At 45.2% G+C, this 27,009-nt stretch overlaps 1 protein-coding gene and 1 long non-coding RNA gene across 6 annotated transcripts in view; both read left to right on the top strand.

The window, feature by feature from the left end:
• The first annotated feature begins 345 nt into the window (after positions 1-345).
• Positions 346-20,206, top strand: LOC129045439 (uncharacterized). 4 transcript variants are annotated; one of them, XR_010405943.1, is made up of 6 exons: positions 346-741; positions 4,133-4,196; positions 10,243-10,382; positions 10,931-11,107; positions 15,752-16,540; positions 19,632-20,206. It is a non-coding gene; the product is annotated as an uncharacterized LOC129045439 (long non-coding RNA). The 4 variants fall into 4 exon arrangements; XR_010405940.1 differs by lacking the exon at positions 19,632-20,206 and having other exon boundaries at positions 10,935-11,107; positions 15,752-17,741; XR_010405930.1 differs by lacking the exon at positions 19,632-20,206 and having other exon boundaries at positions 15,752-17,741.
• Positions 20,207-24,680: 4,474 nt separating this feature from the next.
• Positions 24,681-27,009, top strand: part of OSBPL11 (oxysterol binding protein like 11) — a 99,465-nt gene continuing 97,136 nt past the window's right edge. Inside the window, exon 1 of one of the 2 annotated variants that reach the window (XM_064573308.1) lies at positions 24,681-25,627. In XM_064573308.1, coding sequence (XP_064429378.1) covers positions 25,440-25,627 — 188 coding nt within the window. In that variant the 5' untranslated portion in view covers positions 24,681-25,439. The remainder of the gene's footprint in view (positions 25,628-27,009) is intronic. The other variant, XM_045903027.3, reaches the window with a different exon arrangement.

Below are 27,009 nucleotides of genomic sequence, written 5' to 3'. Positions count from 1 at the left end.
ATTCGCTCTTGCCCGAAATCCCTTGGCAAGAGTGCATCAGTGCTTTGAGGCCCTGTACCCCCCAATCCACGGACTGCCTTCCCTTGAAGAAAGGACAAGCTCATTACTATATTTAGTTCTGTCATTTTAACAATAGGAACGCTCTGAGGGGCGCCTGGGGGGCTCAGTCAGTTTGATGTAGGTAAAATGCAGGTGAGGTATGGTGCGGTGAGGTCCGGAGCCCACGGCCAAGAAAGAATTCTTGAGACTCGAGACTCCTTTGGTGCAAAATGGTGGGTGATGGTTTTCTTTTCCCCTATTTAAAGATTTTATGTATTTATTTATGTATTTATTTAACAGAGAGAGAGCACAAGCTGGGGGAGCAGCAGGCAGAGGGATAAGCAGTCTCCCCGCGGAGCAGGGAGCCCCATGTGAGACTCAATCCCAAGACCCTGGGATCACGACCTGAGCAGAAGGCAGCTGCCTAACTGACTGAGCCACCCGCCTAACTGAGCCACCCAGGCGTCCCAAAATGGTGGTTTTATTAAAGCACGATGCCACAGATTTTTTCTCCAGCGGTCCTCACGGTTCTTGGTCATGCTGCTTTGAAGAGTGAAGAGATCGACCAGACAGACTGGTGGGCAGGAAAGCAAGGTTCTCAACAGGTTCGGGAGGTTCACTGAGGGATAGCGAAATTGATAGTACAAAGCTCCGGAGAAGGAAGACGACCCAAGAGGGTTGCCACTGGAGTTTCCGAGTCTTGTAAGTCTTAAGGGTTTTTATGGGCTTGTTGGTGGGCTGTTTCAATCTGATTAACCCTTCATGCGCCTGTCATCCAATCAGGTTTTTGCCATCTATCTATCACGTGGGAGAGGGTGGCAGGCTTCTTCCAGGGTGGTGTAAAATCCTTTTAAGGATGGTTTCCTCTTAGGGTGGGGGATGGCTTGTCCCTGCCTGCCTGGCTTTCAACTATCCTTCCTCACAGGGACAGGACCCATGGGCAGAAAGAGCTGCACTGGGGTTGTGAGGAGCAACTGATTATATATTATGGGGTCAGGGAGGTAAAGAACAAGGGAGGTGTCAAAAAGATTTTCACACGCTAAAGGAGACCCTCAGGATACTGGAGGCCTTGCTATTACCAAACCAAGGTTGTTTTTCGCTCTAGCAAAGCATTAACATTAAGATAGTTGGAAGTTTCCTGGAAGAATGTCACAGATGTCTCACCCAGGAGTGTGGGGGAGGGGGAGGTTGCAGGGTGTCAGCTTGTGCTTTGTCCCCAGCTAGTATCAGGTTCAGCGTCTGACTCTACATCTCAGCTCTGGTCTTGATCTCAGGGTTGTTAGTTTAAGCCCCACTTTTGAGTTCCACACTGGGCATGGAGCCCACTTAAAAAAAACTGAGGTTTCCCCATTTAGCTCCCTGCTGAGCAGAGAGCCTGCTTCTCCCTGTCCCGCTCACCCTGCTTGTGCTCTCTCTCACTCTCTCTCTCTCTCAAATAAATAAATAAAATCTTTAAAAAAAAAAAAGCAAAACAGTAGGAACTTTCTGTAATGTTTCAGGACAGAGGAAAAGAAAGAAGGAAGGATCCTGGACGGGGTGGACCTTACACACAAAGCAGATCTCGGCTACAGATTATGCTGAGTAATGGTATTTCTGACTTTGCTGAGATGCTATTCAGAGGGAAACACCACTCTGCATATGTGTAATATGGGCCTTCAACAGTGGCCATTTGGGGGCTGTCCTTTGGCCCAGAAAGTGTGGGCTTTCTGCTCTGAATGTGGCATGATGCTAATAGGGCCTCCATCAGCAGAAATGGGCTGACCCCTGTCCACATGAACTCCGTGATACCAAATTCCGACTTGAGCCAGATGTACTTTCTTTTCCACAGATGCACTTTAAAGGGAATGGGCCTGGCTGTATTTTCTCTCAAAACCAGGAGAACTTGGGGCCTTACTCCCCTTACTACGTTCTTGGGTATCTGGTCTCCCTGCGGGTACTTGACATTTTCATAGTCCTGACTGATGATTGCTATCAAATCTCTCCTCCCTCAAAGCTCTTCCTTAATTCAGAGTTTCACTTCATGTCAAATATTGTTTTTTGGACATTCTGAGCAATGATTTTGCAATGGTGAATGCCTTGCAAAGGAGGAGAGGAAAAGTGGGTGACTGATTCTTACAGTGTTAAAAGTCATCCCAGAGTTGACACATCAGCTCGGAATTGCCAGATAATTCCCCTTCAGATCTAGCCATCTGACAGAAACAGCCACGTCAAGAGAACGGCCAAGCTCCTGCCCAGCTGTTCCTGGGGTGGGTTGCTAAATACCCATTGTGTGAGGTTTTTAGCCCCAGCAAAGGCTTCAAAGCCAGAGCTGTTCATCCCTTGGAGCAGGATAGAAAGTGGGGATTAGAAAGGCTGTTAGAAATAATCTAATCCAGCCATGTCATTTAGATTTTCATTTTTAATTCTTTCGATTTACAAATGAAGAATTTACAAATGAAGAATGCAAAAGGGGAAGTGTCTGGTTTGAGAACACACATTTGCTTTAGTGAAAGAGGGGAAATGAGAACTCAGGCCTTCTCACTTCTAATTCAGTGTTCCTTCCTCAACACCATGCTTTGGAAGTGCTGAGTGAAACAAATTAAACCATGTTCTTTATCACCAGACTTCTAGTCTGGGCATATCACAACTTTGGAGTCTTTAATATGCTCATACGTAACATTTCTTTCTTAGAGGGGAATATAGTTTTCAGACATTCCCAAATGTTTTTGACCAGATTACTTTTCTAATACGATGTCTATTTACATTCTCCAAAAGAAGATTAAAGGATTCTTCATAACAGCTTAGGAAATACTGCCCTACACCATGCTGTTATTGTTAAGTGCTACGCACAAAAAATCACCCTACATAATCCCTACAAAACATCACCCTACATAATCCCTACAAAAAATCACCCTACATAATCCCATGTTATGCAGCACTGATGTTGAGACCCAGGATACTCAGCTGCTGGCAAACATCATCTGTCGTTCTAAATATCAGCAATGAGCTCTGCATCTCAAAATACAGAAGTGTGTGTGGTGGGAAAGGAGGAACATGGGCAGTGCAAGGGTTAATGGTCAGCTCTTCTGTGACTCATCTCAGCATATCTGGGGTTTAGGGCTGGTCAGCCTTCATTCAACATACAATGGTTGTGCTTCTGTGAGGTGTCCTAGATTCTTGCCTTCAAGGACATCACAGTTTAGTAGGGGAACAAGCACATAAGGGAATGAGCCCTGTGGTAGATGCAATGGCAGGAACATGTACAAGGCAAAGGTAAAGTGAAGAGGAGGGACAGAGTGAAAAGTTAGGTCTTCCAGAAGGGTCGGGGACAGTGACTAGGATCACTTGCCAGAGGGATCCCTTTCACTGGGCATTAAGGCCCAGTAGGGATTTACTAGATGGCAGAACGGGCTGAGGAAGAGAGAACAGCATGGACAAGGGCAGAGAAGGGGAAAACAACATGGTGCTTGGGGTTGGCATAGGAAAGTGGGTTGTTTTTTGGTTTTGTTTTTGAGATTGAGTATTGTTGGTGGGAAGGGGAGAGTCACAGGGTTAATCAGCAGGGATCTGAGGCTGACGAGCCTTCTGCACTAGGCTGAGGTGTTTGAACTTCATCTGTGAGTTGGCCCAGTCTGCCTCCATAAATACCTGCCATTCTGCGACCATGTGAGGGTCAGCCACCTCCTCAGGTCAACTAAGATTCCAAACCGCCACGTCAACAGATGGCATTTTGAGGTATGGGGCTTCAGAGAGAGAGACTGGTTGGGACTGAGTTTCCCAATAGCCTCTTCTCCACATACAATTTAAGAATGGAACCATAATGCCCAGACGCAGCCAAAGAAGCCACACTGTTCGAGATGCAAGAATTTAGACAATCCATCCTCATAATTTTTTTTTGTAGTTAAGGTAACTTAGACTCTGAGTAGTGAGGTGATAATAGCAAAACGTATCAGCAGCAGAACCAGGATGAAACACCATGTCTCCTATGCCCAGGAACAGACTTTTAAAAAATTTGCGGTTTGGTTATCCAAGCCATGAGAAACATCATCAAGCTTGTCCCCATTCATTCATTCAGCACGCATTTATTCATTCTCTTCTATAAATTTGGTTTTAGGAGGAACTGAGGATTCGTGGATGACAAAACCTGGTATCTGTCCTAGAGGAGCCCAAGTCAAAAGGTAAGGACATGACAGCATGGAAGACTCTGGTGGCTCTGGGGACTGAGAATATGCTGGGTGAAATGGGATGGTCCCGACCATGGCTTTAGATGATTGTTGTCTGAATATTGGTTCAAGGTTGCCTCCTTAAGAATTTTTTCGAAAGGCCAGAAAACTAGATTTTTAAGGAAAACATTTTGATTTTTTTTTTTTTAAGATTTTTTTATTTATTTGCGAGAGAGAGAATGAGAGACAGAGAGCATGAGAGGGAGGAGGGTCAGAGGGAGAAGCAGACTCCCTGCTGAGCAGGGAGCCTGATGTGGGACTCGATCCCAGGACTCCAGGGTCATGACCTGAGCCGAAGGCAGTCGCTTAACCAACTGAGCCACCCAGGCGCCCCATTCTGATTTTTAAAACACTCTAAGGCCAGGGTACCTAGGTAGCTCAGGTCATGATCTCAGAGGCCTGGGATTGAGCCCTACGTTGGTCTCTCTGCTCAGCGCGGAGTTTGATTCTCCCTCTCCCTCTGCCACTCCCCCTGCTTGTGCTCTCTCACTCTCTCTATCTCAAATAAATAAATAAAACCTTAATAAATAAATAAAAAAAATACTCTAAGGCCTAAACAAAATATATCTGCAGGTGAATTTGACTTACTGCTGCCATTTTGTAATTCCTAGTCTAGGCAATTATTCTTACTGTATTGCTCAAAGATCTCCCAGGGGGCTTGTTAAAAATACCAAACTCTTGGGGCGCCTAGGTGGCTCAGTTGTTAGGCGGCTGCCTTTGGCTCAGGTCATGATCCCAGGGCCCTGGGATAGAGCCCCGCATCAGGCTCCTTGCTCAGTGGGAGGCCTGCTTATCCCTCTCCCACTCCTCCTGCTTGTGTTCGCTCTCTTGTTGTCTCTCTCTCTCCATCAAAATAAATAAATAAAATGTTTAAAAAAAATACAAAACTCTTGACTACATCCCAAGACATTTGGAATCAATAGGGCTGGGTTGGGATCCTTGAATCTCCACTTATCATAAACTCTTCCAGTGTAGGTGGTCCAGAGACCACACTTTAAGAAACCCTGATCTAGCTGCTTTCCCACTTAGGAGCTTTCATTTCATCCTCTCTTAATCCAGGGTCCCCAGCAGTGGACTTAAATAGTTGATTCGATGGCGCTATAGTTCAGTTAGGAAACACCGTTCTGGAGGTCAGGACTCATACATTCCGTTCATTTCAGTGTTGACAAGCATCTCATGCAAACTCAAAGAGGGAACAGCAAAGACAAACACAGGAAAAGGGCAGAGATGCATAGATAGCTTGTAGGAGGCTGGAGACAGGGAGAAAGCCAGAAAGGGAAAAGTGAGGAGGACTCAGGAAGTTGAAGTTAACTGCTGCATTCTGTGGGGGTGTGGGCTTCAGAAGGATCACCCACTATTACACACTGACTGTAATCCCTGTTCCTAGCTCTCAGCTGCTTATCTAGTTAGATACTTCGTCCATCAGGAGATGGCCCAGGAGCCTATTAGAGGTGAAATGATTTTCCAGGTTGCAGCAACAGGCCTTCGTCCCTCTGAGTAGACCACCTGATTTATCTTTTGTTAATGATTTTATTTATGAGAGAGAGAGAGCGCAGGGGCAGAGGAAAAGGGAGAAGCAGACTCCCTGCTGAGCAGGGAGCCCAACATGGGGCTCGATCTCAGGACCCTGGGATCATGACCTGAGCTGAAGGCAGACGCTTAATAACTGAACCATTTATTGAATAGATGCGGTTTAACCACTTGGGAGCTATGCAGCCTTGGCAAATCACTTAATCTTCTAGAGTCTTAAGATTGCTTTATCTGCACAAGAGGGTAATGATACCTCCTCCGTAAGACTGTTAAGAGAGCTAAATGAGATAATGTATGTAAAAGCATTTAGCATAGCACATGGCCAATAGGACATGATCAGTAATTGTTTTCAGAGCTAAAAAAGGGTTTAAGAAGTTATCTGTCCCAGCCCCCTGCTTTCATCATCAAAAACAATTAAGCCAGTCTCCTCATGCTACAGGATCTAAATACCATTTTAAATTTCAGGAAGAAGATGGTAGCGACATGCCTCATTCTGGGGATGCATACTAGATGGGATTTCAGTCCAAAGAAGCAACCCTCTGAAGGGCAAGGTCTCCCAGAGTGCACTCTTCCTGGGCTGCACCTAAGTAGCTGAGAGGAATGTACATATTAAAGTCACATGCTTTTTTTTACCTAGACTCTCACGAAATAATAAACGCTCCAGACTTGCATCACTCTCTAAATCAGGAAAGAGGGGGCACCTGGCTGGCTCAGTCAGTAGAGCAGGTGACTCTTGATCTCAGGGTTGTGAGTTTGAGCCCCATGTTGGGGGTGGAGCCTACTGAAAAAATAAAAGAAAAAAGAATTTATTAAATAAATAAATCAGGAAGGAAAAATGAAACAGAATCAATGGTCCCAGACTGATTGTGTTTCAAGGAGAGGATGTTATTTCTAAACTCTCACCCATCAATCCTTTTTACTTCTCACCCTTAAGGTAATATCCATTTGCCTTGGTAATTGGCAACAGAGGAAGAGTGAGTAGGCACAGCGGAGAGAAAGAGGGTAGGTGGGGTAAACTGACTATTGTTTCACTGTAATGACTCAAGTAAACTATAATCTACATACCATATTCGTATCCTTCTTACACTAAATTTGCCCTTGAAATGAGAATGGAAGCCATAAAAGGTGTTAAAATCTGGGCATGTGAGCCTCCCCACATCTCATTTAAGGACTAGACATTTGCCTTTTTAAGGCAAACCAAAGGAAACTGCCCAAACCCAGAGCATAGAGGACCAATCCTTGGGGGCAAGTCTCTGTACAACCTCCATTCAGTGTAGTTCCTGCCTGCTTCGGGCCAGGTGCTGTGCTGAGAGCTGGGGAGACGGGTATCAATAAGACATGGTGCCTGCCCTAGAGGGGCTCCCAGCTGGGGTCCTCTTCTTTTTTTTTTAATTTTTAAAGATTTTATTTATTTATTTGAGAGAATGAGTGAGTGAGAGAGAGAGAACTCATGAGCAGGGGGAGAGGGAGAAGCAGGTTCCCCGCTGAGCAGGGAGCCCAACGCGGGGCTCGATCCCAGGACCCCGAGATCATGACCTGAACCGAAGGCAGACGCTTAACTGACTGAGCCACCCAGGCGCCCCTGGGGTCCTCTTCTTAATTGATGTCCAGGTGTATCAGTGGATGTGCCGAGCGCCAATGCAGTTACAAATTGTTCTCAACACAGCACATCTGATGGATCAGCTGGCCAAGAGCCGAACCTATCCTTGCAGTTGGTAGTGTAGGGGCTTTGGAAACAGGCAGCTCTGAATTCAAACTTCAGCTTCAGCACGTACTAATTGTGTTGTCTTGGGAAAATCCCTTGTACTGCTTGTACTCTTGAGCTTCCATTTCCTCATCTGTAGAATGGGACAATCTTCACAATGACACTCTGCCAGGCTGGTACTATTACTATTCCCATTTTAGAGTATGACGTGTTTTTTGGTGTGCTTTTTAAAAAGATTTTATTTATTTATTTATTTATTTATTTGTCAGAGAGAGAGAGAGAGAGCGAGCACAAGCCGGGGGAGCGGCAGGCAGAGGGAGAAGCAGGCTTCCCGCTGAGCAGGAGCCCAACAAAGGGCCCGATCCCAGGACCCCGAGATCATGACCTGAGCAAAAGGTAGACGCTTAACGACTGAGCCACCCAGGCGCCCCAAGTTTGTTTATATTGAAGTAATCTCTACACCCCACATGGGGCTTGAACTCACGACCCTGAGGTCCGGAGTTGCACACTCTTCCCAATGAGCCAGCCAGGTGCCCCATTTTCCCCATTTTAAAAATGAGAAAAACTGAGGCACAGACAGGGCAAGCAACTTGCCCAAGATCATAAAATAGAAAGAGGGAGAGCCAGAATTCAAAGCCAGAGGTCTATTTTTCAGAACCCATTCTAGTAACTGCCAAGCTACTCTCCTCTTAGGCTGGTCAAATGCTGTCTAGGAGCTAACAAGCACAAAACTGCCAGACCTAGATGACATATTTAATAGAGAGTTGATTAAGAGACATATTCCATTGGCTGACACTTTAGCTCTGGCTAGACACAGTTTATTTTGTCTTAAAATAAGAAAAGCTGTGGTGGAAAGACCTGCTGGATTTGAGCATATAAAATCTCACGTCATATTCAAACTATTTGGCCAAGAATCTAGCTCTTGAAAAGTGACTCATCTGATAATGGAAATATGAGAGTCAGAGATCACCTGACTAAGTAGCCCAAACTCCTCTGAATAAAAAATGTACCACGAGGGAATGTTGCTAAAGTCACCATCCAGGGACGCCTGGGTGGCTTAGTCGTTAAGCGTCTGCTTTCGGCTCAGGTCATGATCCCAGGGTCCTGGGATCGAGCCCCACATCAGGCTCCCTGCTCTGCGGGAAGCCTGCTTCTCCCTCTCCCACTCCCCCTGCTTGTGTTCCCTCTCTCGCTGTGTCTCTCTCTGTCAAATAAATAAATAAAATCTTTTAAATAAATAAATAAAGTCACCATCCCTTGCCAAGATGATTGCATAGTGATTGAGACACAGGTTAAAAGAAAATAAATTGTAACTTAAGACTGAGCCATTGTAAGTGGGCTAAAATTTGTAGAACTCTTAGCACAGTGCCTGGCACCTAGTAAACACAATTTAAATGTTTCGTAAATAAAGAAAATATAGCCAGGTGGGTGTGGGAGGAGACCTAGTTAGAAGCAACCATGCTGGGGTGCCAATTGAACTTCTTTTCACATCCTCCCCCCACAACTGGACTTAGAAAAACCATTTCAGGGCGCCTGGGTGGCTCAGTTGGTTGAGCGACTGCCTTCGGCTCAGGTCATGATCCTGGAGTCCCTGGATCGAGTCCCGCATCGGGCTCCCTGCTCGGCGGGGAGCCTGCTTCTGCCTCTGACCCTCCCCCCTCTCATGTGCTCTCTCTCTCTCTCATTCTCTCTGTCTCAAATAAATAAATAAATCTTTAAAAAAAAAAAAAAGAAAAACCATTTCATTGCTGAACCTCAGTTTCCTGTCTGTTAAGTAAAAATTACAACAATAACTAACTCAAGAGGATTGTTTTAAGAGCCAAAGAGACAGTGAGATATTAGGGATGAAAATATGTCATTTATAAGCTATAAAGCACTGTAAAAACATCATTACTATTTCTAATATCCCAATTCGGAATTACAAGCGAAAGGACCGGAGAGATGTCCTGAGGCAGAGAATCAGATTTCTGGCACCGGTGTCCAGGATTGTCTGCCCTTCTCCCAACCCCCTCCCTGGCACAGACCCACCCCTATCTGCAGGCCCAGCCAAGTAGGGAGTAGAGGAGGGCCCCCAGTACCCAGAATTGGAACACAGAGTGCTCTCTCTCCCTCGCTTGCAGAATCAAGGCTGTACAGTTCTTTTTTTTTTTTTTTAAGATTTTATTTATTTATTTATTGGAGAGCGAGCGAGAGAGAAACAGCATGAGAGAGGAGAGGGTCAGAGGGAGAAGCAGGCTCCCCGCTGAGCGGGGAGCCCGATGTGGGACTCGATCCCAGGACCCTGGGATCATGACCTGAGCCGAAGGCAGTCGCCCAACCAGCTGAGCCACCCAGGCGCCCAAGGCTGTACAGAGTTCTTGAGTTAAGTGAGCACATCTAGTGTGCCAGATTGTCTGCATTCGGGATTAGACAGACTTTTGGGGACTGCCCTGAGAACCTGATGACCCAACGTAACCTCATTTCTCTGCACACTGGCATTGTGAGTTTTACACAACTGGCTTTATAAACACACTTTGGAATACAGAGCCGACTCTAACAGTGGGGACTGCTTGTATAGAGCCAAATGGAACAGCTTGAACTATGGTGCGTACTTCTGAAAAGAATATAAAAACATGGCATTACTATAAACTGTGAGATATTACCCCAAAGAGGATTCCCTTTTCTTTTTCTTTTTGCCTTTCTTTCTTTGTCTTTTGGTTTGTTTTTGTTTTCGTTTTCTTTTACTGTTTGGGAGAGAGCCATAGTTACCTATTGATTTGTCTCTAGGATTCAATCCAGGGAGAAAACCAAAGTGACTCAACAAGAATACATGAAAGATAAGATTCCAGGGATGCCGTGTGTAGGAATCAGCTGCCACGAGGAGTAAAAAGCAATATAAAACCAGCAAGGAAAGGTGCAACCAAAAGGTAATGAGGAGTGGCTGGCTGGCTGGCTCCGTCAGTAGAGAATGCGATTTCATCTCAGCTTGCGAGTTTGAGTCTCACGTTGGGTGTAGACAGTACTTAAAGTTAAAAATGTTTTTAAAAAATAAAAGGTAGTGGGGTGCCTGGGTGGCTCAGTTGGTTGAGCCATTGCCTTCGGCTCAGGTCATGATCCTGGGGTCCCAGGATCAAGTCCCGCATGGGGCTCCCTGCTCAGCAAGGAGCCTGCTTCTCCCTCTGACCCTCCGCCCTCTCATGTGCTCTCTCTCTCATTCTCTCTCTCAAATAAATAAATAAAATCTTTAAAAAAAATAAAAAAATAAAAGGTAGTAAGGAAAAAGCTTTCATAAGGCAAATGAGTTCAAGAGGGGAGCAGAAACCTACAGCTCATGGGGACCCTTTACAAATATAGCTTTTAATCAACTTCCCACTATGCCATCAATAGAGGAGCTCAGATGATTTCTGTCTAGAAATATTTAGACCCCCAGATTTTTTTTTTACCAGAAATAATGTGAGTTTTTTTTTTTTGTAAGCAAGCTCCACACCCAGCATGGAGCCCAACATGGGGCTCAAACCCACGACCCTGAAATCAAGACCTGAGCTGAGATGGAGTCAGACGCTTAACCGACTGAGCCACCCAGGTGCCCCTAATGTGAGAAATTAATTGACATCAGCTATTATTTTCTTTTCATTCCCTGTAACTCTAGCAGGTAAGTATTCATAACTCGTAATAGATTAGAGAACTGATCTGTAGAGATGGTATGTAGTTTGTTCATGGTGGAGCAAGGATTCAGACTCAGAATTGTCTGACTTTAATCGTGGTCTTTCAACAGCACCATGTCATCTCCACCACACAGCTCTACGAAAGAGCCACACTACTGAACTCACAAAAGGTAGAAAGGAAGAGAATCAGTCTAGAAAGTAGAATAGAATTTGGTTCTCATAGATAAATAGGGGAGACCCGAGAATGATACCTCCACCTGTCTGACAACTGATGGACATTTTATCTGGGAGATGCTGGTCTTTCTAGTCCTCTTATTCATAGAAGAGTCATCATATATTCATAGAAGAATCACTCATATATTCAACATATATTTATTGTGTCATATGTTTCTCGGGCAGTAGGGATAGAAAGACAAGAAATAGGGCTACACTCCATAACTTTCATGTATGAGATATATATTTTCTATATATCAAAGATATCTAGCTGCCCTGTGGGGCTTACTTTCCAGTGGGGCTGTAGGGGACCAATTATAAGTGCACTTTAGGTACTGTACTAGAAGCATGGAGGACATCAAGAGATCAGTGCTTTGGTCAGCATCAGCTATTATTCCTTTTTTTTTTTTTTTTAAGATAGTAGAATACCGTTTCTTTTTTCTTTTTTTTCTTTTTTCTTTTATTTTTTTTAAAGATTTTATTTATTTATTTGAGAGAGTGAATGAGAGACAGAGAGCATGAGAGGGAAGAGGGCAGAGGGAGAAGCAGACCCCCTGCCGAGCAGGGAGCCCGATGCGGGACTCGATCCCAGGACTCCAGGATCATGACCCAAGCCGAAGGCAGTTGCTTAACCAACTGAGCCACCCAGGCGCCCTTTTTCTTTTTTTTAAAAAGATTTTATTCATTTACTTGTCTGAGAGAGAGAGCACAAGCAGGGGAAGGGAGAAGCAGGCTCCCTGCTGAGCAAGGAGCCCAATGTGGGGCTCGATCCCAGGACCCTGAGATCATGACCTGAGCTAAAGGCAGATGCTTAGCCTACTGAGCCACCCTGGCATTCCGATCAGCTATTATTCCTTTTTTTTTTTTTTAAAGATTATTTATTTGTTTATTTGAGACAGAGAGAATGAGAGAGAGAGAGCACATGAGAGGGGGGAGGGTCAGAGGCAGAAGCAGGCTCCCTGCCGAGCAGGGAGCCCGATGCGAGACTCGATCCAGGGACTCCAGGATCATGACCTGAGCCGAAGGCAGTTGCTTAACCAACTGAGCCACCCAGGCGCCCCTGATCAGCTATTATTCCTAAGGCAAATTTACACACATATGCAGATAAGGCATTCTAGGGGAACTAATTTTCATCATGCTTGGAACACTTTCGTATTTCAAAATTATCTTGGCAACAGGTTTATACAATAGAGACCAGCCTGAGGTGAAAACTAAATAAGAATGGGGTGACTGAGATTGGGCTCAAATCCTGAGATGATTCTGATTTCCCAGAGACATAGGATATCCCAGCTGAAGTACCCAGACGTGTTCCAAATGTCACAGAAGATCTCGTGGAACTGAGGACTACAGATGGGCTTTGTTATTATGAGCAGGGCCATCCTTAGGAGGGTCCGAGGCTGAGACTGGGCATGGGACCCCTCTTCCCCTAGCCCAACATTTTCATATATGTGAATATGGTTTAAAAGATCAAGTACAGCCTAAAATAAACTTCAGGAACTAAAAGATATAAGCATTAGAAGAATTGTACACTTGTTCATACACGACTTTATTCATTCATCTGTTCAATATTTAGCATCCGATAGGGCCTGTCAGTGGGAAATATGAGATGAATACACCTCTCCACTCTCAAGAGCATGCATTCTATTTGGGCAGACAGGTGTGAACACAGCTTTGAGCAGAGCGTCCTAAGAGCCCAGAGAGGCTGTTGGAACAAGCAGGCTTAACTTTTCTGAGGGTAAAGAGGGATGACGATGCTCAAATTTGATTTTGAGAAAAGGGCGGAGGCACTGAAAACAGAGAGCAGAGTACGTGCAAAGCCCCATAGCTGTGAGGGAACCCGCCGGGTTCAGGGGATTGATAGAAGTCACGCATGGCTGGCAGGCAGCATTCAGGCCCTGGAGCCGGGGCTGCGAAGGAGAGCAGGGACAGATCATGAGGGCCACCGCACATGCCAAGGAGCTTGGCACTTAATGAATAAATAATGAGGAACAAACCACAAGAAAGCTTTAATTCCCAATGTGCCACGATCATGTTTGCATTTTTGATAATCAGAGAGAACGCGGTGAGAACAATCATAAAAGACAAGAGCAAAGGAAAGGGACTACTTGAAGTCTATAGTGATAACTTGAAACAAGTAATATGAAAGCATTTTCACTATCCGATATTTAAATAATACAGAAACTATTTCAGGAACAACACATTATCCTCCTAATGGATATTTAGGTTGTTTCTAATTTTTTTTTTTTAAGATTTTATTTATTTATTTGACAGAGAGAGACACAGCGAGAGAGGAAACACAAGCAAGGGGAGTGGAAGAGGGAGAAGCAGGCTTCCCACGGAGCAAGGAGCCCGATGTGGGGCTTGGTCCCAGGACCCTGGGATCATGATCTGAGCCGAAGGCAGACGCCTAACAACTGAGCCACCCAGGTGCCCCCTAATTTTTTTTATTATTAACTATGACTGTGCTTGTATAGGTGTTCAATAAATTGCTTATGAAAAAGATTATTTCTCAAAATAGTCTTTTAAAAAACTAGATGCCCAGGGCACCTAGGTGGCTCAGTCGTTAAGCGTCTGCCTTCGGCTCAGGTCATGATCCCGGGATCCCGGGATCGAGTCCCACATCGGGCTCCCTGCTCTGCGGGAAGCCTGCTTCTCCCTCTCCCACTCCCCCTGCTTGTGTTCCCTCTCTCGCTGTGTCTCTCTCTGTCAAATAAATAAATAAAATCTTTAAAAAAAACAAAAACAAAAAAATCTAGATGCCCATCTTCTTGGCATGGCTAAATCGGTTTTGGGAGCATTAAAGGATGGATGAGATGATAAGATAACTCTAACATTACTTTAGGCCCAATTAATATCAGCCGAAATATGACTGAGCCCAGGACTACGAAGAATAACACTAGTTTATCCGAATCCAGGCAGAGATGGGGAAGGACCATTCACAGCTCTTGCTCTGGACTCAATGTTTGTGTCCCCTCAAAAGTCGTATGTTGAAAGACTAACTCCCAATGTGTTGGTGTCAGGATGTAGGGCCTTTGGGAGGTGATGAGGTCCTGAGGTCGTAGCCCTCATGCATGGGTTAGTGTTCTGATAAAAGAGACCCCAGAGAGCTCCCTCGCCCCTTCTGCCAAGTGATGACACAGTAAGAAGATGGTTGTTTATGAACCAGGATGCGGGCTCTCGCTGGACACTGAATCTGCCAGTGCCTTGACCTTGGACTTCTAGGCCCCAGAACTCTGAGAAATCAGTATTGTTTAAGCCACCCCGTCTATGTGATTTTATCAGAGCAGCCCAAATGGATTAAGACAGCTCTTATGGATACACTTGGGAAGAGATGGCACAAGGGATGGAAATGTGATATATTTTTCCTAGGAAGGCTTGCGCCTAAAGAGGAATCTGGTGATAAAGGGGAGAAGTCGGGCCAAGTGGAAAAGCCTTTTGGAGCAATGCAGCACATGAAGCTGATGCTCCAGGCAGCATTCAGGAGATGGTGTCCTACCAAATGACCACCACTGCTACTGGTGGTTGGCTGTAAGCCTTGGTCCTAGAAGATCGTTGACTTACAACAAGGCCCTCCCCTTTTCCCCCTCTGTGGCAGCTCTCTTACTAATGGTCTTTTAATCATCAAAAAAACTGAAACCCTAGGGATGCCTAGGTGGCTCAGTCAGTTACGTATCTGACCCTTGATTTCAGCTCAGGTCATGATTTCAGGGTTCTGGGACCAGAACGTCATGTGGAGCCCTGCATTGGTCTCCACGCTCAGCAGGGAGTCTGCTTGAGGATTCTCTTCCTCTTCCTCTGCCCCTCCCCTGGCTAGCACACATGTGTTCTCTTTCTCTAAAATAAATAAATAAATCTTAAAAGAAAAAAACTGAAACCCTTATAAGGTCTGAGGTCAGATTTGTTTGGGGTCACACCTTCCTTAGGTTTTGTACCAACCCCATCTCTCACGGATTGGTGTTAATTCTCTGCCTAAGCCCTAGAGATGAAGAATTCCCAATGTCTTCCTTATAGACTCATCTTAGGGTTCCCATACTTTCATAGGCAGGAATATACCCCAATACCTCCCACCTAAAGCTGAGCTCAGTTTTCTCGGTTCAACTCTTAAAGACAAGGATAAGGACAGGAGGTCAGTTGTGATATTAGAGTTATGACATCACAGACTATGGAACTCAAGACAGGCATAGAAGCTTTTGAGCATTGGACTAGACTAGAACTGTCTGCAAGGCTTCATATCTAGCAAGTTAGTATGTACAGATTTAGTATGTTCTCCTGGTTAGTCACATAATTAAAAAATTCTCTTACCTGAGAAAACAGAAGATAACTAAGAAATATCTTAAAACCATAGTGGGGGATCCATGTTTGACTGTTTCAAATGACTACCAGCCCATACTTAAGGAAGGTATCTTTTTTTTTTTAAGATTTATTTTAAAGTATACCCAACATGGGGCTCAAACCCGCAATCCCAAGATGAGTTGCATGCTCTACCGACTGAGCCAGCCAGATGCTCTAAGAAGATATCATTTTCTCTAATTTGAAGAACAGAAAAATCGTGGGAAAGGACAATGGCATGCTCAAAGCAGATTTAGCCAAAGAGATTTTAATCTACCTGCAACTGTGTTCTCACGACAGGTCACTCTAAAGCCCTCCCTTCTCATATCCCTTTTTCTCTCGACTGATGGAGAAGAGAAGAGCCCAGTCCTCTTGACAGTGTTCCAGTTGTCTGTCTCTCATATCTCCAAATATTTGGGATATTTGGGACAGCAGAGACTATACTGTTTCAGCTCAGCCACTGACTTGTTGGATGAGTATTTAAAATTAAGGCTGCTCAGCCCTAAGGTAGGGAAAGGCTACAGCCACGGGACTTGAGCCAAATCTCTAAAAACATCATTCTGAAATAGGTGGAGAAATACAAACTCGATGAGAATGGATATGATCTGCCACACCAGAGTTCTGATTGATTGGATCCATGTGAATCCAGAGGACAGACTCTACTCAGGCTCAGTCCTGGTCAAAATTTTGCCCATGACTTGAATGAGTACAACAGTAACGACCTGATGAATCTGCAGCTGACCTGAAGCCAGAGGAGACAGTGAGTAGAGAGGATATCAGAATCAGAATCCAAAGAGAGCTCAACAGGCTGGAGCAACGGGGATAATCCGGCAACATGAAAGTTGACAGGGGGAAAAAGCCAAGTACACAGGTACTAGGTGAGAAGATGGGCATCTTGTAGCATATACGTAAAGGACTTAAGACTAGGTTAATGTACAAGAACAGAGAGATGTGCTAAGATGATTAAAGGCTGTAATTATAGAAGCATAACGGCAACAGTAAGGGAGGTGATTGACCTGATCCACTTTATACTAGTGTGGCCACATCTACAAATTTACTTCTCAGATTCTAGGCACACCCTGTTGTTTTTTTTTTTCAAGATTTTATTCATTTATTTGACAGAGAGAGACACAGTGAGAGAGGGAACACAAGCAGGGGGAGTGGGAGAGGGAGAAGCAGGCCCTCCGCGGAGCAGGAAGCCCGATGCGGGGCTCGATCCCAGGACCCTGGGACCATGACCTGAGCCGAAGGCAGATGTTTAACGACTGAGCCACCCAGGTGCCCCTCTAGGCACACCCTGTAAGAAAACAAATATTAAGATACATACAGGACAGTAAAAGCACTTGAAATCATGTCTTAAAAGGAATGGTCAAAGGAATTCAGTATTTTACCTAGAATCAGAGATTTTTATCTAAAAGAAAAACATTGATGGTGAAATGATTTCTGTCTTGAAATATCAGGAGCTCTGACATGCCAATCTGGAATGAAGCTGGGCCATTTGGCAGGGACATTTTGGGAGGAAGGCATCCCTCAGAGAATGATAGAATAGATGATGCCCTAGGTCCCTTCCAGTTCAAAGAGGCTGTGGCCTTGTCCTTCTGGCACGTCACAGGACCCCTATGTGTCTTATTTCCTCATGTATAAAATGATCTCTGAGGATAACTCTGATCTCCAAGCTCTTTTTCTGCTTGAACAGACTGTATTTCTGTAGCTCTTTTTCTTTGAATTTTCCCACAAGGCTGGGTACAGATGGGAGTTAATACATACTTATTTCCAGTTTACCTCGTTCCATTAAATGAGAGCAATGGGAAGCTCCAAGGAAGGCTACATGAAGAGAGAGAACCTGCTGTTACAGTTGAATTGTGTCCCTCCAAAATTCATATGCTGAATTCCTAACCCCCCAGTACCTCAGAATGTCTCAGAATGTGACTGTATTTGGAGATAGGGTCTTAAAAGACCCTAATTAAGTTAGAATAGGTTATATGAGTGGGCCTAATCCAATACAAATGGTGTCCTTATTAAAAGAGAAAATTAGGGGGGCACCTGGGTGGCTCAGTTGGTTAGGCGACTGCCTTCGGCTCAGGTCATGATCCTGGAGTCCTGGGATCGAGTCCCGCATCGGGCTCCCTGCTCAGCAGGGAGCCTGCTTCTCCCTCTGACTCTCCCCCCTCTCATGTACTCTCTCTCTCTCTCTCTCATTCTTGCTCTCTCAAATAAATAAATAAATAAATAAATCTTTAAAAAAAAAAAGAGAGAAAATTAGGATATGGACAGGTCCGTGAAGACACAGAAAGAGGATGGCCATCCACAATCCAAGGAGAGAGGCCTCAGAAGAAACCAACCCTGCCAACACTTTGATCTCAAACTGCTAGCCTCCAGAATTGTGAGAAAATGGATTTCTGTTGCTCAGGCCTCCTAGTCCATGGTACCCCGTTACAGCAGTCCTAGTGGACCTGTAGACCTGCTATTTTCACCTCTCCTCACACATGGTAGGGAGAAAAGGAGTGGAATGTTTTGTTTATGAAAACCTCTTCCAAAAGTGTCAAACTATAGGGGCCCCTGGGTGGCTCAGTCAGTTAAGCATCTGACTCTTGATTTGGCTCAGGTCATGATCTCAGGGTTGTGAGATCAAGCACTGCATCAGGCTCCATGCTGGGCGTGGAGCCTGCTTAAGATTCTCTCTCTCCCTCTTCCTCTGCCCCTCCCCCTGCCCCCACTTGCTTGTTCTCTCTCTCAAAAAAAAAAAAGTGTCCAATTTTAAGGACACTGCCTGGATTTATCCTTAGATTTCATCCATCCTTCTCAGAAATATGAAGCTTTTTCTTTAGTTGCAGATTTTTGCAGTTAGAACAGACTCTACACCACAGATCCCAAACTGGTGACCCGAACAGGTTGAATGTGGTCACAAACATGCTCTGTTTTGGTCCCCACATATTAAATTTTTTTTTATATATAGTGGCAAATAATTAAAAATTGAGGGGTTTTCACATTAAAGCCCATATCTCTGGCTTCTCTTAGAAAACCAGGAGATTCAGCTTCAGTGGCCTTCCCTGCAATAGTCTGTTGGAGTGAAGTAGTGGTCCTCTCTTTAGATGGGCCATATGTTCTCCACTTACTACAGTCCCCACCTGGACTGCTGCATTCATTTACCTGACCCTGTTCAGGATTTGTATCTGTGACTTTTGTCAACTAGAAAGGCCAAAAATCTGTTACTCTTTACCTTGCAGAAGGTCATCACAGAATTTCCCCTCAATAGCAAGAGATATGTAAGTGTCATATTTTCTTTGCGTTTTTTTTTTAAGGATTTTATTTATTTATTTGACAGAGAGAGACACAGCAAGAGAGGGAGCACAAGCAGGGGGAGTGGGAGAGGGAGAAGCAGGCTTCCTGAGGAGCAGGGAGCCTGATGCCGGGCTTGGTCCCAGGACCCTGGGATCATGACCTGAGCTGAAGGTGACGCTTAATGACTGAGCCACCCAGGCGCCCGTGATTATTTTATTTTAAAGTAAGTTCTATGCCCAGTGTGGGGCTTGAACTCATGACCCTGAGATCAAGAGTAACATGCTCTACCAATGAGTCAGGCAGGTGGCCCCAGGTTGGTGTTTTTAAATTTGGAATTAGATATGAGAAACATCAACATCTTTTTAATGCTTAGGGTCTTGAAGGTGCAACTCTTTTTTTTTTTTTTTAAAGATTTTATTTATTTATTTATTTGAGAGAGAGAGAATGAGAGACAGAGAGCATGAGAAGGAGGAAGGTCAGAGGGAGAAGCAGACTCCCTGCTGAGCAGGGAGCCCGATATGGGACTCGATCCCAGGACTCCAGGATCATGACCTGAGCCGAAGGCAGTCGCTCAACCAACTGAGCCACCCAGGCGCCCGAAGGTGCAACTCTTTATGGGGCTTTACGGGCAGGGGCTTTATGGGCACATCTAACCTAAATCGCCATCCGGGGGAATTATTCTCACAGGAGGAATTCCAAGCCACGAAGAAGCAGGGAAACTGGGGAGGGACAGGATGCCAAAACATGCACAATAAAGTGAACTTAATATGGATGGATTTCTTCACAAGATGCCACTTGCTTTCTCATGATATCCTGATCTATGAACTTTGTGGACACTACTTCTGGGAGATGTTTTATGTAAAAGGTTTCCGTGGTCAAATAATGTTGTGAAATACTGCACCTTTTATCTCTGTCACGAAGATTCATGATGTATGTTAGCATATTAAATCTTCTAAGCAGTTATGCAATAAAGGAACTAGTCTAAATTAAAAAAAAAAAGTCAGTGTTTTTCAAATGTATCTAATTGCAACAAGAAAATTTTAAATCTTGAAACCTTGATTAATATCCTGCAATATTGTGTGGAGCACAGATTAAAAAGTGCTACCCTCACATTTGCTTTCTTTTGGTGATGGGATGGTTTTTACAAAAGAGACATTTGGTGTATGTCCTGTCAAGTAAATAACTGTTTTCCTGTCAACTGATTCATTTGATGGGAACAATAAATTTGTAGGCTGACCCACATGAGTGCTCCCCAGAATTCACACCCAGGTTGGGCTCCTGGGTGGCTCAGTTGGTTAAGCGACTGCCTTCGGCTCAGGTCATGATCCTGGAGTCCCGGGATCGAGTCCCGCATCGGGCTCCCTGCTCGGCGGGGAGTCTGCTTCTCCCTCTCCCACTCCCCGTTTGTGTTCCCTCTCTCGCTGTGTCTTTCTCTGTCAAATAAATAAATAAAATATTAAAAAAAAAAAAAAAGAATTCACACCCAGGTGACTTCATGGTAGAACATTCGTTGGCTTTTCTTTCTCTCCTTTCCTACAGCACTCACCACTTGGTGATGGGAAGGGTACGTGACTCCAGTGGCCTCTGCATTTTTCTGGACTTCTGTCAGCAAAAGACTACCTGCACTAGCCAAAGGAGTCTAAAAATGGACAAGATGAACATGTCATATTGAAGGAACGTGTGTTCTCATTTTATCATACAGTTTTAAGAGCTAATTTTGCTGTCTGCTGGGTATTTAAGTGAAAAACTTGTAGGCTCAATAGGGATTCAGGGGAGAGATGCAAAGAATGGGAGAAAAAAAATGTCATTTTATCAATATGTGAGCACAGCAGCTACTCCATTCTCTCCTCCCCACCCTTCCCTCTTGCTCTCAGACAAAAGTACTGAGTGTGTCTGTTTCTTACTCCCACTACAAGCTTTGAGCTGGGCAGGGGAGTGTGTCCAGCAAAATGCTTGCTCTCTGGGAGCCCTTAGCAGGGTCACCCCCGCTGAAGTGGGAAATTGCTAAAGGATTTCTGCCTGAGCTGGAAGCTGCTTAACTGAAACTCAGTAGCAGTAACATCTATTGTGACTGTGAATATTTTGTCCTCCCAGAATTCTTCCTTTTCCTTCCTCCTCTCCAACCCCTGCCTTTTGGTTGGTTGGTTTGTTTTAGTGGTGGGTCTGCATCCTTATTCTCATAGCGCCTCTCGTGGGATCGGATAGTGGGATCGGGAGTGCTCCCCACTCCCCTGCTCCCTGCTGCCCTGCTCCCAGTTTCTTTGTGGCCTGTCATAGGGGCAGGCTCACAGAGAAAGCCGGTCTCTTGTGCTTCAGGGGAACAAATCACCCTTCCCTGCCCCCCCAGGTCAGGGTTAGAACAAGAAAATGAAAATAGCCAGTTCAGCACTGACTAGATACCGGCACTGTGCTAAAAACTTTCTATGTATTTTCTTATTTCATCCTATTTCCATTTTACAGTCGAGAAAACTGAGGCTCACCAAGGTAACTTGCGCCCAGTCAAACACACTACGTGGCACAGAGCTAAGATTTGAAGGCTGATGCCAAAGTTCATGCTATTGGCCACTGTAGTAAATTCCTTCACTGCTTCGATGAATGTATCAGGCAGTGTTCAAGTAGTGGGGATACAGGAGTGGGGACAAAGAATGAGGCTTTCCTTATGCAGCTTCCACTCCAGTGAGGAGACAGAAAATGCACAACAAAGCTTGTCAGTTCAGATGCCATGAGGAAAACTAAGCAGAGTAACAGGATCAAGAGTAGTGGGGAGGGGGGAGGGGCGGCTCCTCTGCCCAGAGTGAGTGGTCCGGGAAGGCCTCTGCGAGATGCCACTGGAATGGGATTACCCTATGCTCCTGCATTTTCTCAGGGACACCCGCATGCTGGCGACTCCAGCTAGAGAACTCTAGAGAACTCTATTTCATTGGGAAGACACAACTGGCATTCTTCCACAGAAATAGGTTGGACTATGTCTTCAGAAATATGCTGGTTGGTGTGTCTTCCGAGTTGTCCAGGAGAAAAGTGCTCTCACCTTTCAACAAAAGCCTTCATTTTACTTGGCAGGTGAACCCTATTCTTCTAATAACAATGGATAACAGTTGCCAAGCACTTGCCATGTCATGTGTCAGTCGTGGGTCTAAGTGCTTTACATGTGCCATTTCGTTTAATGCTGACAATCACTCGAAAGGGAGATTGTCTGAGCTTTGGCTGTCATAACAAAATACCATAGACTGGGTGGCTTAAACAACAGGAATTAATTTTCTCACAGTCCTGGAGGCTAGAAGTCCAAGATCAAGGTGCTGGCATGGTTGAGTTCTCTTGAGAACTCTCTTCCTGGCTTGTGGACAACCTCCTTCTCCCTGTGTCCTTACATGGTAGAGAGAAAGAGAGGGAGAGGGAGGATGTGAGCTGTATGATGTCTCTTATGATAAGGGCACTAATTTCATCATGGAGCCTCTCTAAACCTAATTATCTCCCAAAGGCCCCATCTCCAAATGCCATCACATTGGGGATTAGGAATTAAATATACAAACTTTAGGGGAACACAATTCAATCCATAGCAGAGATGTCATTATTACTGTCATTCTACAGGTAAGGAAACAGATACAAAGAGCTCAGGTAATTTGCCCAACATCATATGCAGTGGAATTAGTATCCAGTTATTGTCAGACTGACACATATCAAAAACCATCTTTGTGAGGAAGAAGAAAATGGCACAATATTACTAGTTCTGAACTAAAATCATGAACCCTGAAAGTGCTTAAAAACAACAACAAAAAATACCAAAGCCCTACAACTTCTAAACCAAGGAACAAACCTTAAAGGGAAACTTCTTTAAAAAGTCCTATATCCTGGCATACCATGGGTGTAAAGCTTTTTTATTTTAAGACAAAGAGAGAGTGCACACGAGGGGGCGGGCAAAGGGAGAGCGAGAGAGAGAATCTTAAGCAGGCTCCAACATGGGGCTTGATCTCATAACCCTGAGATCATGACCTGAACCAAAAATCAAGAGTTGGATGCTTAACCAACGAGCCACCCAGGCACCCCTGCGTGTAAAGCTTTTTTTTTTTAATTTTTATTTATTTATTTATTTATTTATTTATTTATTTATTTATTTATTTATTTATTTATTTTTAAGATTTTATTCATTTACTTGACAGAGAGAGAGGGAACACAAGCAGGGGGAGTGTGAGAGGGAGAAGCAGGCTTCCCACAGCGCAAGGAGCCCAATGTGGGGCTCGATCCCAGGACCCTGGGATCATGACCTGAGCCGAAGGCAGACACTTAACGACTGAGCCACCCAGGCGCACCGTAAAGCTTTTTAAACTGAATGTTAATAAAATGTTCTTGACCACTATGCTATGCAGCTTCTTTCCACGGGGAAGGATGCACTGATCCATCATCCAGGTAGAACACTGAGGAATGCACAATAAACTCTTCATAGAGATGAACATATCCTTCTTTGAAGGCTTTCAAAAAAGTGAACTTCTACTTTAAATCCTGTAGCTATTACAATACCATTTTACAGATGGCTGTAATAAAAAAGATAGACAATAACCAATGTTGATGAGGCCTGTGAAGAAACTAGGCCCCTCACACACTCCTGGTGGAAATGTAAAATGTGGTATGTCCATACATCTCAATGAGATGTCCATTTTTTCTCAACTTTTCTTGTAGATTCCCATCCTACTTATTTCTTGTATCATCTCCTATAATTTTCTTCATAGCTTTAATTATCTCTCTATATATCTGCATTTATTTTACTACTTTACTTTTTTACTTTTGAGTAATACTTCTTTGCATTTTCCATAGTGTTTTGCATATTGTATACATTCAACTCACAAGTCATGTTGTTAGAAACTAGAGAAACTAGAATTTACAATTAGATGGGACGTAAAAAAATCACCTGTCAATTTTTTTTTTTTTAAGATTTTATTTATTTGACAGAGAGAGACAGCGAGAGAGGGAACACAAGCAGGGGGAGTGGGAGAAGGCGGAGCAGGGAGCCCGATGGAAAATCACCTGTCAATTACTCCTACTTTACAGATCCCAAACCAAAGTCTGAAGAGTGTGAAAGAGTTGTCTGGGGTCAGCAGGAGTTGATTTTGAGAGCTCTAATTTCCGCACTGAGTTGCCCTATCCCATTGTCGTGCATTTTTCCCAAAATTACTAAAATGGAGTTTTTTTGTAATTTCTTATAGAAATGACATTATTTTTCTAAGCCTTCTTTCTAAAATGCCTGGAATGGGCCCTCAAATGGTTGGACAGGACCTGGTGAGGAAGGCTGGAAGTCACACTTCGCAAGGGCCACTTCTTGGTTTCCTGCTGCTCCTTGGCTGTCCCACCTCCTTCTCCCTCGGTCCTTTCTTTCTTTCTTTTTTTTTTTTTTAATTTTTTTTTAAGATTTTATTTATTCATTTATTTGACAGAGTGAGAGAGAGAGAGCACATGAGAGGGGGGAGGGTCAGAGGGAGAAGCAGACTCCCTGCTGAGCAGGGAGCCCGATGCGGGACTCGATTCCGGGACTCCAGGATCATGACCTGAGCCGAAGGCAGTCGCTTAACCAACTGAGCCACCCAGGCGCCCCTCCTTCGGTCCTTTCCCTTCTTCCGGGTCAACCGCCCCAGCACTGCTACCCCGAGGCTCCGCCCCCTTCAGGGCCGCGTGCCCTGCGCCAAGATGGCGCCAGGCGCTTCTGCTCTGGCGGAAGTGAGCTCACGCTACTCCGGAAGGGAAGGCGGGGAAAGAGCAGGCGGGTGGGTGACCCGCCGTGGGATTGTGGGTGGGGCGGCTGCCGCAGCTGTGCCGTTCGCGTTTGGGGCTGGAGAGAGGGCGAGAAGCTCGCCGGGCCTTGGGAGCCCAGTCGAGGTCCCAGGGCTGGAGGGGTTGGAGGAAGTCACTCCGAGAGGCTCGCCACGGGTCGAACGAGGGACGGCCCTGGGAGCCGGCGTCCCGCCCCCGGCGGCCTCCTTCCCGGTCCCTCCTCCTGGGCTGCGCGCGGGCGGCCGCAGCTCTGTCTCGGGGGCTGCGGCGGGAACCGTCGAGCGGGCTGGACGGAACCCTCCCTCAGAGGACCCGCTGGAGGAGAAGAGGGAGCGCGGTGGGTCAGGCCGTCAGCTCAGAGGTCAGGCCTCGGGTCGCGCTCCGTGGTCCTCCGTCCTTCGCCCCGCCGTCTTGGCTCGAGTCCGCGCCCTCCGCACGCTGCTCCAGCTTCTGAGTATGCCACCAAACCCTCTGGCAGGGTGAGCTTTTTTCCTCCTAGCTCTTGCCGGGAGGGAGATACATATTTAAAGGATCTCCGTCCTCATTGCCACCCCTGCCCTCGTAAAAGTTTGCCTTCGGTAGGAATGCTTGTATTCCTTCCCTGGACCATTTGATGATTCCCACTCCAGCCGCGGCCTGATTTAGTAACCGGAATCACCTTCGGATCAAATCTGAAGAATTAATCACCTACAAAACTCCTCTGCGGAGTTGTTCTCTCCCGCGCAAGAAGGGCAAATGGACTTTGGCGTTAAGATGCAGGGGGGTGAACCAGTGTCGGCAATGAAAGTGTCGGAGAGTGAAGGCAAGCTGGAGGGCCTGGCCGCCGCGGTGACCCCGAACAAGAACAGCGGCAACAGCAGCGGCGGGGGTGGAGGCGGCGGCGGCGGCGGCCGCGGCGGCGGAGCGAAGGGCTGGCAGTACAGGTACGGCACTTTCTTCAGGGTGATTTCCTCAGGTGGGGTAAGTATGCTGGAGTCTGCATTTGTGCAGTTGTTGAAAGGTGAAGTTACCCACTGACTTCCAGAAGCAGCCTCTCAGTTGGACCCGGGACCTCCTCTTTCGTTAGCAAGATTTTCATTCATTCATTCATTCATTCATTCATTCGTCCATTCAACAGGTATTTATTGAAGGCCTTTTGGAGAACACATAAATGTATCCCTGAAGTTCCTCCAGCATCCCTAGAGTTAATCCCTCCTCTGATTTAATTTTTCTGTACTCACTTCTGTTTTTGCTCGCGTTGTAATTTGTTTACAGGCCTGCCTGCTCTGCAGGACCGAGGGCAGGAACTGCTTAACTCAGCTCTCTCCAGAGACTAGCAAATGCTAGGTGCTCAAAACATTTGTCAAGGGATTGAATGGAATTGTTACATAAGAAGATTCTTGCCTCAGTTTGTGACTTAGAAGGGGAGATATACATAAATAATTGGAATACAGGGGCAAAGGGTACAGATGCTCCTGCCTCTCATGCTCTAGACCAGTGAGCCTGAAGATGTTTCCGTTGGAGTTGGTCAGGCCATTTACAAGCTCTGTCCGGCTGAGAAATTCTACATACGTTAATTTTTATTAATACGAAGAAAAAATTTAAGGAATAGGAAGAGGGCTGGAGAAGCAATGTTGGTTTTGTTTTTGTTTTTGATATGTAAAGTAGAGAGCTATAGAATCATCCAGAATCTTTTTAATTGAGATATACTTGACATGTAACTTAATTATATTCACACGTACAACATAATGATCCCATATTTGAGTGTCTTTTGGAAATGATCACAGTACGTCTAGTGAACATCCATCACTGTATATAGTTACAATATATTTTTTAAGGATTTATTAGTTTATTTATTTTAGAGAGAGAGTGAGAGAGCACGCTTGCCGCTGCAGGAGGGCACCAGCACCAGGCATGCAAAGGCAGGGGCAGAGGGAGAGGGAGAGAATTTCAAGTAGACTCCCTGTGTGAAGTCCAACTCGAGGCTCAATATCACCACCCTGACATCCCAACCAGAGCTGAAATCAAGAGTCGGTCACCTAACCAAGTGAGCTGAGGCACCCCAGTAGTTACAGTATTGTTTTTTATTTCGATGAGAACTTACAAGATTTCTCTCTAAGCACTTAAAAATACACAGTATAGTATCATTTATTATAGTCACCATGCTGTGCATTACATCCCCAGGACTTATTTTGTAACTGGAAGCTTGTACCTTTTGATCACTTTCACCTAGTTCATAGCCCAACACTCCACCCCACACTTCCTCTCTGGCAACCACGGATCTGTCTCTGTATCTGTGAGTTTGTTTTTATTTTGTTTTGTTTTT

Source organism: Mirounga angustirostris, unplaced genomic scaffold (assembly GCF_029215605.1).
Source record: "Mirounga angustirostris isolate CCGP_5_RB_7025 unplaced genomic scaffold, mMirAng1.0.hap1 SCAF_1, whole genome shotgun sequence".
NCBI lineage: Eukaryota > Metazoa > Chordata > Mammalia > Carnivora > Phocidae > Mirounga > Mirounga angustirostris.
This window is presented reverse-complemented; position numbering and strand designations above follow the sequence as displayed.